This window comes from Dama dama, chromosome 15 (assembly GCF_033118175.1).
Source record: "Dama dama isolate Ldn47 chromosome 15, ASM3311817v1, whole genome shotgun sequence".
NCBI classification, from domain to species: domain Eukaryota; kingdom Metazoa; phylum Chordata; class Mammalia; order Artiodactyla; family Cervidae; genus Dama; species Dama dama.
Window position 1 is genome coordinate 46,730,343 of NC_083695.1, and position 13,105 is coordinate 46,743,447.

Genomic DNA, 13,105 nt, shown 5'->3' on the forward strand with positions numbered 1-13,105 from the left:
TGTGACTAAAAGAACAGACATTACTTTTCTCAGTTTTAGAGACTAGAAGTTCAAGATCAGGGCGTCAGCACATTTGGTTTCTTTTGAGACCTCTCTCCTCGGCGTACAGACGGTCACCTTCATGTAGACCCACACATGATATTTATTCTGTGGGCATGCACTGCTAATTTGTTTTTTTTTTTTTTTGTATGCCCTAATCTCTTCTTATAAGGATACTAGTTAGATTGCATTAGGGCCTCCCTGGTATACTAGGACCCCCACACCCACTGATTATAAATGTCTTCTACTATCAATGACCATGTGACACATTCACAAACATTCACAAACACTTTTGATGAAAAGCTAAATAAAAATCTTATTCTACTTGATATGCTATGTAATAAAAACACCATGTGCTTGGAGACAACTGCTGTAAGGCAAGAGTTCAGATAGTGAAAGCAGTCTCACATTTAAAAGGTACCTAAAAGATATTCCTTAGTATCACGAGTCAGATAAAAGAGAAATTACAACTGTTGACATATAAAAGAACAGTTTTTTTGGACAGCTTTTCTGAGGAATTGCTTAAAAGAAAAATGAAATCCATATGTAAGTTCAATTTGGAAAATAATGCATTTACTCTTCAAACTTTTTATGGGATTCCTTTGATAACTTCAAATGTTAAAATAACCTAATTGTATATTTTAAAAATATGTTCAACAGCAAATTAGATTCTCAAGTACATCAGGATATAAGATAACAAATGTAATTATACTGGACATATCCCCTAAGTTTCAAGCATAGTAAAAGCCTTTCTGGATTATTTGGTTATTCTACTAATAACAACATGAAAGGTAAGGCATTTGAGCTGGGATTAGCAGAGCACCAGACAGAGGCCATCCTGTGGTTAGACCCAGGGAAAAGATGTGGAGATGATATACTGAGGGCCACACATGCCCCAACAGCACTCCCAGCTCCCCTACAATGGTACACCCAGTCGGCTGTCATCACCAAAGTCTGTGTAGGGACTGGCACATGGGAGTCATGCAAAACCACAAACCTTATTATCTTAATAATGAATTTCATGACCAAATCCTATTCATGGAAGTTAAAAAATGGTTTTCAGAAATTGGGTCAGTCTTGGCTGTGAGAGTAATTTGAGGAACTAAAGAAAATATCAACAGTTTTGGTAAGGCCCTATCCACCTAGAGAATAGAATTAGAATACTATTGCATTATAGTTTATTATGGTTAACAGTAGTAAAAATTTGAACTAACAATAGGTCTAGCTCATTTTTTTATTTCTGTAACACAATAAAAAAAATGATTAAAGGAGATAAAACTAAGCACAGAAAGCCACATATTCCATCATAAATATGTCAAATTACCAAATAAGTAATTTACATGACTCTTACCAATACGAGAACAACAATGACTTGACTTACACGGTTTATCTGTTTTAATCCTGATAGCACACCTTGCAGAGAAAGTGTCATTGGGTAGGTCTGAAAAAAACTTTCCAGGTTCATTCATTTCTATATTGTTTTAAAATGATAATGTTCCAAAGCAGCGAAATGTACTTGATGAGATAAATGCATGTGTGGGGCTTAATATCAAGCAACAGTCTATCTGGCATCAGTAATCAAACAATTACAAAATGGAAAGTACATCCTGTACAAGCTGACAGACCCATTAAATCAGGAGAGCTGTGGGCAGACGTACTGACACTGCAAGAATTACCAGAAAGCATTAATTTCAGCATTAATAAAATGGCAGTAAATAGATAACAGCTGCCAGATGAACGAAGAAATAAGGTTACTGGCCTTGTTAAGCTCACGTCTGATTTTCTCAGGCACAAACTGGTCGAGGTAGCGTCTGAAGTGAAGGGCGTCAATGGCGACGATTTCAGTGCTGCGCCTCTGCCAGTCGTCCCTGGGGCAGGACAGATGGGGGAGAGGAGGAATGGGGAAAGGCACTCACCAAACAACAACCCCCACCAGGGCAGATTTCGGAGACTTTGGCGGGGTTAATACGTTACAAACAAACAAACCAATGGCTTTACATCTCAGCAAATTAGGAAGTCCAAGGCACATGTATTGTGGAGTACAAAGCATTAAGCAGTAAAATGAAAAGATAGAACATACTGTAAACATACATCATTAACAGTGAGTCTTCAAGGTTAAAAGATTTGGTGGGCAAACCAAAAGGATTTAGTTCTTTGTTTTCCTCCCAACACTAAAGACCCAGCCTTTGTATCTGGACAAGAGCTCTTTCCTCTGTTCTGGAAGAACTGCTCTAAGTCACTGAGTTTGTAACATCGCCCTATATTGTCCAAAAACTAGTCCCAAGGAGTCAAGTGTTGTGGGAAAAAAAAAAGTATAACAGTGTAACAGTTCAATACAATATTCTACCTGCTATGCTCAACTGCTGGGTGCACAAAATTATTTTTAAAAAGGCAAAGAAATCAAAGCAAACAATAACAATTTGCCTGTGGAGACAGGAAAAGTTGGATGAGATGGTGATTTTGGAAACATGAAATTCTATACATTAATCTCTTTATAAACATGCATATGATGATATTCCCATCAATGCTTCATACTGAAGAATAGCAACAGAAGCCTTTGTGCTAGTCTGTAAATAATAATAAAGAATTAAAAATCCACCTAAGTAACTGTTGCAGCCATATGTTTTATCCAAAACAAAGAAAGACTAGCAACTGGATTTGAGATATTACAAAGAATAAGGCTGTATGGCTACAAGGGCGGTGGCTCATTCTTTCTGCCACAATGGCTCTTCCCACTGAAACACACATACATTTGCCACACACATGTTTTCAATAAAAATTTGCCTCTGGGGAAGCAAAAATGTCAAAGTGTAAAAATGTATTTCAATAAGAAATAAGAGACAGCAGCGGCAAAGTTCACCACAGGTTCTGCTAGCAACCGTTTTGTGGTATTAGGCAAATTGTCCCAACATAGGTTTCCCCCACTTCCTGAACCTCACAGAAGTTAAGGACAACTAAAAAAGCTGTTTAAAGGCTTTAAGTTGTAATTAGAATCCACTTGAAATAAGTTTGTTGTTGGAAGTTAACCTTCACTGGATGCTTACAATTAGCAGCAGAGACACCTATAGAGAGTTGTGCCTTTCCTGGTCTTGGTTTAGATATTTGGCTTTTCCTTCTCTGTTCTTCTGAGTATAGAGAGATGGTGAATCTGTTTTAACTACTAGTGAACCTGTACTATTGAATTTAAGAAGAAAATTATATTTCTGAAGTAAGAGTAGATGGAAGACAGAATGTACCAGGGTCAAGCCCACATTCCTTAGCTTTTGGCCATGTGATACTAAAGTAGAAATGAACTCACCTTTCACTCCTATCTTCATGGCTCCGGGCCCAACGGTATGTTTCGGCATAGCCTGTGTATTCACTGTACTGTTCAGTACCTGAAACAAATAATCTGCCACTATTATTTTTCAGAAAAAATAGTTCTTAAAAACTACACCTTATAAAGGGTCTCTGTTAAGAAACACACAAACAAACAGATAAAAAAAAGCGTCTGCCTACCATGTGGGAGACCTGGGTTCAATCCCTGGGTCGGGAAGATCTCCTGGAGAAGGAAATGGCAACCCACTCCAGTATTCTTGCCTGGAAAATCCCATAGATGGAGGAACCTGGTAGGCTACAGTTCATGGGGTCGCAGAGTCGGACACGACTGAGCATGTTCATTTCAGTCTTAATGACTTATCATTTCCCATGAAGAAAAATATTATGCTTCCAGAAGCAACCACAATATTTAGCATACAGTGAATGAATGGTCCAATCAACAAATAAAATAGTCTGTCATATTCATTTTTTCTTTTATGAGTACATAAACATAGTGTTTTATAAAAGTCCACTGTCTTCAGTGTCAGTAATCTGATGGTAATATTCAATTTGCATTGTTGAGAAAATAAATTTTATATAAAAACATTCCCTAAGAAAAGTATCAATAAGATTAAATTTAGGATTTGCGTATCAATAGGCAAAATACTTCAAAGGGCTTTGTAAAACCAGAATATTATGCATGAGAAGACAGGGAGGGAGAAAAGCATAATTAACATCTGATAAGAACAGGTACCAAGCTTGGCATTTAACACAGACTTCTAATTCATGGGACCTGAACATATAAAAAAGAATGGTGTCAACAGTGTTCTACTATTTAACTAAATAAGCTCATTCCAACTTCTATGGTCAACTCAATAACTGCTTGATAAGAATCTACAAAACAGTAAAATTAAAAGCTGAAAACCTTGAGCAAGACAATACTTTTCACGTATAAACAAGAAGAGAAACAAGACAACATTGACAACTAAGATTAATGGTATTTTTAGTATAGTTGACTTTTTTTTTCTTTCTCCATTCAATATTTTTTCCCCTGTGAGAAAGTATCTTTTTATTGTTAGAATTTAAGTCAGTCACACATTATTGCAAACATCTGGAACAGAGAAGAAAACATTTCAATTCTATTTCAAAAATGTCTCTAAGACCACGCAACAGGATTCCACAGTCAAATGAATAGCATAAAAGTGCAATGGAGAAAGGCTTAAAAACACTTACATTATTTAAGGTGGTCAGAGTATAATAACATATTTCACTTTATGTGATGAATGTATTAATTCTCTAGATTTATCCTCAGTTCGGGATCACAGATTAATTTTTCATTTGACAACTCTTTTGGTATTTTTCACCTTTACACAATCCAAACAAGGGTTTTGGACAAATGCAAGATCCAACTCAAATGATAAAATGGCCATAGCACATATAAAAGAGCTCCAGAGACAGAAGACAAAAGTGAAAAGTGGCGTTGGTGCCATAGCCTTGCAATTCTTGTATTTCTTTATTGTTACTGTTGTTGTTTAGTCACTAAGTTGTGTGTGACTCTTTTGTGACCCCATGGACTGTAGCCCACCAGGCTTCTCTGTCCATGAGATTTCCCAGGCAAGAATACTGGAGTGGGTTGCCATTTCCTTCTCCTACAGTTGATTCTTGAACAACGTGAGTTTGAACTGCATGGGTGCCCTTACACTGTAAATTTTTTTCCAATGGTAAATGTTACAGTACTACACAATCTGCAGTTGATTGAATCCATAGATGTGGTCCCCATAAGTGAAGGAAACATGTATTTGAAGGGCTAACTTGTAAGTTATCTATGCATATAAGTTGTATGTGGATTTTATGGTCCTACTTTTCTCTTCAAAAGATATACTTCAGTGGCAAAGTGAAAGTCGCTCAGTTGTATCTAACTCTTTTCGACCCCATGGACTATACAGTCCATGGAATTCTCCAGGTCAGAATACTGGAGTGGGTTCTCATGCCCTCCTTCAGGGGATCTTCCCAACCCAGGGATTGAACCCATGTCTCTTGCATTGCAGTTAGATTCTTTACCAGCTGAGCCTCAAGGGAAGCCCAAGAATACTGGAGTGGGTAGCCTATCCCTTCTTGAGCGGATCTTCCCGACTCAGGAATCGAACTGGGGTCTCCTGCACTGCAGGTGGATTCTTTACCAACTGAGCTATCAGGGAACCCCATACTTCAGTGGGGTTCCTACCAAATGAATAAACTGAATCTAGTTAAGAAGAAACATTGGGCAACCCCCAAAAAGAGACATTCTACCAAGTAACTGGCTTATATATTTTAAAAATATCAAGGTGAACTAACACAAGGTTGAGAAACTGTCCCAGTTTAAGAATGTGTGACAAGTGTACTCAAAGAAAAGATATATGCACCCTCACGTTCACAGCAGCACTGTTTACAATAGCCAAGACATGCATACAACCTAAATGTTCACTGACAGATGAACTGATAAAAGAAGATGTCATACACACACACACACACACACACAATGAAATATTACTTAGCCATCAATAAGAATGAAATAATGTCACTTGCAGTAACATGAATGGACCTAGAGATTATCATACTAAGCAAAGTCAGTCAGAAAAGAAAGACAAACACCACATGATATCACTTATATATGGAAGATAAAATACGACACAAATGTACATGTTTACAAAACATAAACAGACTCAGACACAGAGAACAGGCTGTGGTTGCCAAGGGGAAGTGGGAGTAGGGGTGAGAAGGACTGGAAGTTTGAGAATAGGAAAGGAAAATTATTATATAAAGTATGGGTAAACAACAAGGTCCTACTGTATGGAACTATATTCAATATCCTGTGACAAACCATAATGGAAAAGAATATGAAAAAAACTATATACATAGATGTATAACTTAGTCACTGTGCCGTACAAAGGAAATTAACACAATGTTAAAACTATTCTTCAATAAAATTTTTTTTTAAAGTCAAATCTTCCCAAATTGATCTGTAGATTCAAAACAATCTTAATTAAAATTCTAGGACTTCCCTGGTGGTGCAGTGGGTAAGAATCCGCTTGCCAATACAGAGGACACAGGTTTGGTCCCTGGTCTAAGACGATTTCCGCAGGCTGTAGAGCAACTAAGCCGGTGAGTCGCAACTACTGAGGCCTGTGTGCCTAGAACCCGTGCTCCACAATGAGAGAAGCTCCCGCAATGGGAAGCCCAGGCACCACAACTGAAGGGAGGCCCCGCTCACTACAACCAGAGAAAGCACGCACAAAGCAACGAACACCCAGCGCAGCCAAAATAAATAAAATTATTTTTAAAAATTCTAAGAAGCTTTTTTGTACATAAATTCAACAAACAACTCTGAAGAAGAACAAAGTTGGAGGGCTCACACTGATTTCATGAATTATTATAAAACTACAGTAATCAAATCAGAAAGAGTTAAAAAAAAAACCCTCCAAAACAAAACAAAACCCAAAAACCTGAATTAATATAAACTGGACTTCAAAATTAGAAACTTCTGTTTTTCAAAAGTCATTGAAGATAATGAAAAGATTTATTTCATGTACCTCATAAAAGACTTACTAAAATATTAAAGCACTTCCAAAACTCAAGAGTAAAAAAACACCTACACCAGTGGCTGATTCATGTTGATGTACGGCAAAAACCACCACAATATTGTAAAGTAATCAGCCTCCAATTAAAATAAAGAAATTAATTTAAAAGAAAAAAAAACCAATTAAAACACAGGCAAAAAGATGACTTCATGTATGTAGCCATATGTCAAAACTTACTTAATTGTACACTTTAAATATATATAATTTGTTATATGCCAATTATACTTCAATAAAACCATTAAAAATGTAACCTGTCTTCTTCACTAGACTGACAGCTTCTCAAGGGCAGGAATTATAAATTATTAATGTTTGTGCCTACATTAGCATCTTGTAATACAAGATCTTATAATGGGAATATTCCCCTGGAGGAGGGCATAGCAACCCACTCCAGTGTTCTTGCCTGGAGAATCCCATGAACAGAGGAGCCTGGCGGGCTACAGTCCCTGGGGTCTCAAAGAGTCGGACAGGACTGAAGTAACTTATCATGCACGCATGCACGCACAATGTAAGAATACAGAAGCAGTTGAATAAGTACTCGCTTGCATAAATATAATTAACAAGCAAAACAGGAAGTACACTGAGGTTAAAATTAATCCAGAAATACTTAATCTGGACTAAGTATTATGTAATTGACATATATTTAAAAATTCATTTACAAAGAGCATGGCATGGTAATAACCATGAGGAATCACCCAAAGTGAATCCTTAAGCAGCCTAATCTCACTGGACTTCATTTCAACATCTAAAAATCAAGCCTGTCAATAATTTTTATATTGTTTACCTCATAGAATTGCTTAGAAAACCAAATAAATTTAAAACCCTTCAATACCTTCAGTTGGTATTTGGTGTCATCAACTTTGTAAGAGAGTAGAGAAACCAAGGGATTCCCTGGTGGCTTAGTTGGTACAGAACTTGCCTGCCAATGCGGAAGACATAAGAGACACGGGTTGGATCCCTAGATTGGGAAGATCCCCCAGAGAAGGAAACGGCAACCTGCTCCAGTATTCTTGCCTGGAAAATTCTATGGACAGAGGAGCCTAGCAGGCTACAGTCCATGGAATCACAGAGAGTTGGACACGACTGAGCACACAGACACACATGCTAGAGAAACCAAAGACTTCTGACTCCATTTAGGTAAGGTTGAAAAGAAACCTGGTCTATTGGCATGATTGGAAATAAGGAGACAGGAACAATCTTCTTCTGTTTTTTGCCCTGTACTGGACAAACCTGTTTATTATTCTTAGCAATAATAATAATAATAATAATGCCTACTCTGATCTCTTAATTATAGAAAATAAACACCTGTCTTTTGAAAAGTGGTTGAAAAATATAAAATACCAATGATCAATTTCTATTGCATTTTAGAACAGTTTCTGTCTTCTTTCCTAAGAGAAACAAAGTTAGGTTTATTTCCTTCAGGTTTGGGAAATCAAAAATGTATATACAGAAGCTTTTGCTCTCAACAAATTAAATCTTGAGTTTTCTAAGTAAACATCTTTCACAACTATGTTGTTTGTTCTGAAAGACAACTGCCCATAGCTTGTTTAAAATTTAAATTTATTGATAAACTTTTCTGAAAATGCAAAGGTAAACAGTGATAACAGCAAAGAAGAGACAGAAGTCTGAATGACCTTTGTGATAGCTCTCCCTAGGGATAGCCTTAAGACTTCATGTTCAAAGGTAAATCTTCACCTAAGTTAAAAACTTAAGGAACCCATTTAAATCTTTTCAAGAGCTTATTACAAGAAATATAGATCAATGGAACAGAATAGAAAGCCCAGAGATAAATCCACGAGCCTATGGACACCTTATCTTTGACAAAGGAGGCAAGGATATACAATGGAAAAAAGACAACCTCTTTAACAAGTGGTGCTGGGAAAACTGGTCAAGCACTTGTAAAAGAATGAAACTAGAACACTTTCTAACACCATACACAAAAATAAACTCAAAATGGATTAAAGATCTAAATGTAAGAACAGAAACTATAAAACTCCTAGAGGAGAACATAGGCAAAACACTCTCCGACATAAATCACAGCAGGATCCTCTATGACCCACCTCCCAGAATATTGGAAATAAAAGCAAAACTAAACAAATGGGACCTAATGAAACTTAAAAGCTTTTGCACTACAAAGGAAACTATAAGTAAGGTGAAAAGACAGCCCTCAGATTGGGAGAAAATAATAGCAAATGAAGAAACAGACAAAGGATTAATCTCAAAAATATACAAGCAACTCCTGCAGCTCAACTCCAGAAAAATAAATGACCCAATCAAAAAATGGGCCAAAGAACTAAACAGACATTTCTCCAAAGAAGACATACAGATGGCTAACAAACACATGAAAAGATGCTCAACATCACTCATTATTAGAGAAATGCAAATCAAAACCACAATGAGGTACCATTACACGCCAGTCAGGATGGCTGCTATCCAAAAGTCTACAAGCAATAAATGCTGGAGAGGGTGTGGAGAAAAGGGAACCCTCTTACACTGTTGGTGGGAATGCAAACTAGTACAGCCGCTATGGAAAACAGTGTGGAGATTTCTTAAAAAACTGGAAATAGAACTGCCATATGACCCAGCAATCCCACTTCTGGGCATACACACTGAGGAAACCAGATCTGAAAGAGACCCGTGCACCCCAATGTTCATCGCAGCACTGTTTATAATAGCCAGGACATGGAAGCAACCTAGATGCCCATCAGCAGATGAATGGATAAGGAAGCTGTGGTACATATACACCATGGAATATTACTCAGCCGTTAAAAAGAATTCATTTGAACCAGTCCTAATGAGATGGATGAAACTGGAGCCCATTATACAGAGTGAAGTAAGCCAGAAAGATAAAGAACATTACAGCATACTAACACATATATATGGAATTTAGAAAGATGGTAACGATAACCCTATATGCAAAACAGAAAAAGAGACACAGAAATACAGAACAGACTTTTGAACTCTGTGGGAGAATGTGAGGGTGGGATATTTCAAAAGAACAGCATGTATACTATCTATGGTGAAAGAGCTCACCAGCCCAGGTGGGATGCATGAGACAAGTGCTCGGGCCTGGTACACTGGGAAGACCCAGGGGAATCGGGTGGAGAGGGAGGTGGGAGGGGGGATCGGGATGGGGAATACGTGTAAATCTATGGCTGATTCATATCAATGTATGACAAAACCCACTGAAATGTTGTGAAGTAATTAGCCTCCAACTAATAAAAAAAAAAAAAAAAGATAATAATAAAAAAAAAAGAGCTTATTACAACTTTATGAGTTCTTAGATTTAGTAGTAAGAAAAATTCTTATTTTCTTTCACTAGTCACGAAAATTTATGAGAACAGCAAAAAATAATTGGAGATTAAAGAAATTTTACTTACTAATGGTTATGCCCCTAGCAAGACAATTTATAAAAAAACCATCTACCCCACTTTTATTAGTATCATTAAAATAGTGGTGATTATGCAGCAGAAAGAACACTCTTGCCTTCCATTCCCATGACTAATAATTAAGAAAAGCCAAACTCCAACTGAATTTGGATCTTTCCCAATGAGCTGGTGTCATTTAGTAGTGATGTAGGGCTGTTTTTGCAGCAAAGGGCACCTCAAGTGTTACTCAATGAAAAGTACCAGTCCTATAAACAACGGGGTCCACTTTTGTCTTTCTGTCAGTTCTGCTGATACTCACAAAAGATATAAGGACCTGTGATGTTTAGGACAATTTGATTCACTAGAGGGCAGGTTTTATATTAAGTATACCAACATTCTGCTCAGTAAGTTCCATGTCTAGGCATTTTCTTTATGTCCTCACAGAAATATCAAAACAATATCACAGCACCACAGTAACACCTTTTAGTACTGAAGCTATTTACTGGATGTTCTGGTGGAACATTAGGGGAAAAGCAAAGCAGGGGGAAGATTAAGAGTTTTTAATTCCTTCCCTCTATCCATACTTATTGAAAGGTTTTAACTCATGACTGCTCCAGGGAGAATCACAGCAAGTAGAGGAATAACACTGTCTGGATAAAAGTATTTGCCTGTTTGCATGACCTGTTTCATATTCATTTAAAAGTCTGATACCAACCAGATGCCCCACAATGATGATAAATTTAATTTATTTCCAATTTCTCAAACTCTTCTACAGATTCAGGCAGCACAGTCACAGCCATTAGCTCACTGAGCCTGGATGAATCATTGAAGGAATGGAATTGATCAGGCAGATAGATTGCAGTACATGGTTAAGAGTCTCCTAAGAAGGGAGATGGCAGAAATCCAACATCAAATAGATGATGAAATGGCCATTTCCATTAAGGGAACATCACATCACAGATATTAATTAGGAGGCACTATAATAGAGTTAAGTGGATATGGGGGAAAATGCTGAGTTAAAGTCACCCCGGGTGTCCTTAGCCTGAGGTAATTACAGATGTGAAGGTGAGTCATGGATCTGCGATTTTCCATCTATTTTACAATGGCTGCAGGTAAGTTAGAGACCAGATATAACTCCAGAGTGATGAAGCTTTTTTAGACTGGGGAGAAACTATCCTTAAAAAATAAAAAAAAATCTAATGTTTTACTATTACCAGGGAAATTACATCCTTTATTTACAGAAACATTAATCGGAAATGACAAAAGACTACTTCTCTAGTACAACAGAAGTGAAGCAAATGAAACAAATTAGCTTTGAGTTTAAATGCCCTGCATTCTAACAAATCTTTTATAAATTTATCTTTAAAAATTTATGGAATATTTTGTTCTGAGTCTTCAGTTCAAATCTAGCTTAACAGCTAAAAATTAAAAATCGTTTAAGAGTATTATTCGATATACTCAAATGCTGGAGACAATCACATTCCAGACCTTCAGTGCCCTCTAAAACAGTCTGAGATCAATATTCAAAGTATTCATATGCCCAACAATGAATTTATGACAGTTTAATTTTCTTGTTCTGTAGTTCCTTACACTTTTTGTCCCCTAATAACTTCTAACTGCATCCTTCTTATCTGCATACATAATACACAACAAATGCAGACAGATGACCAGTATGTGAGTTGAGACAATGCTGAGAATAAAAGGGTTTTATCTTTCTCTTTTAGTACATTTTGGATCAGCCTCAGAATACTGGATGAAATGCTTCAGGTTAAAAACCTGCGTTTCTATCAAAAAAGAAATTCCTTTGCTAAAGTTCCATTCTAAACTTCCCACAAACTCAATCAACAATTTTTATTTTTTGCTTTTTTGCCTTACCTCACCAAAACAGCAGAATCACAAGATTATAAAAAATAATATAGCATTATCTAAAAGATGTGGAATAACTTGTTGAAAGCCCTTTCACCTACAAGTACTTCTGAAAGATCAGGACACATCAGCAAAAATGATGGCATAAAAACCTCACAGAATTCCTTATCCATAAAAATAATAATAACACTGGTAAAACTTATGAGAATCATCTTTTTCTGAACTGTGGGAATTAACCAAAGGCTTGCAGCAGTCTGAGAAGTATTTATTAAAGAAAAATTGACTGAATATTGGTAAACACAGTAAGTTATGTATATCTTGATAGCAAGCGTCACTCTGATCTTGAAGCTCCATGCAAGCAGGAAGAAGTGTCAACTGCCTGGTGGAGTGTTGAAGGTGAGCCCCAACATAAACACAGAGCCCTTTGGCAAAGAATGAGTGACTTACACACACACAAAAAAAAAAAAAGAATGACTGACTTATAAGTTCTAGGCGTTTAAAGAAATGTCTGTCTGATCATTAGCTAACTACTAATCTAACCATCCAGAGACTTTAGTGACTACACATGAAATATAGATTTCACAGTATTAGGAAAGTCACTAAAGAAATAGCAACAAAAACAAACTCTGAGGAAAAGAGAAAATCTCATTCCAAGAGTTGCCACTTTTAAAACATCCAGTTTTCAACAAAAAATTGAGACATGCAAAGAAACAAGAAAGTTGGGTCCGTATTCAGGGAACAAAAGTATTCATGAGTAACTGTCCCTGAGAAGCTCAGATGCTGGACTTACTAAACAGAAACTTTAAGTCAAATGTTTTAAATATGCTAAAAAAAAAAAAAAAAAAAAACTAGAGAATTATGTCTAAATAGCTAAATGAAAATATGAGAACAATGCCTCACAAATAGAGAATCTCGGTAGAG

At 36.7% G+C, this 13,105-nt stretch overlaps 1 protein-coding gene across 1 annotated transcript in view; it reads right to left on the reverse strand.

Moving 5' to 3' along the window:
- The window catches only part of PARG (poly(ADP-ribose) glycohydrolase), a 117,793-nt gene that overhangs the window by 21,941 nt on the left and 82,747 nt on the right, over positions 1-13,105 (reverse strand). Inside the window, exons 14-15 of the mRNA XM_061162015.1 lie at positions 3,338-3,416; positions 1,799-1,907 (exon numbers count right to left, since the gene is read on the reverse strand). Coding sequence (XP_061017998.1) covers positions 1,799-1,907; positions 3,338-3,416 — 188 coding nt within the window. The remainder of the gene's footprint in view (positions 1-1,798; positions 1,908-3,337; positions 3,417-13,105) is intronic.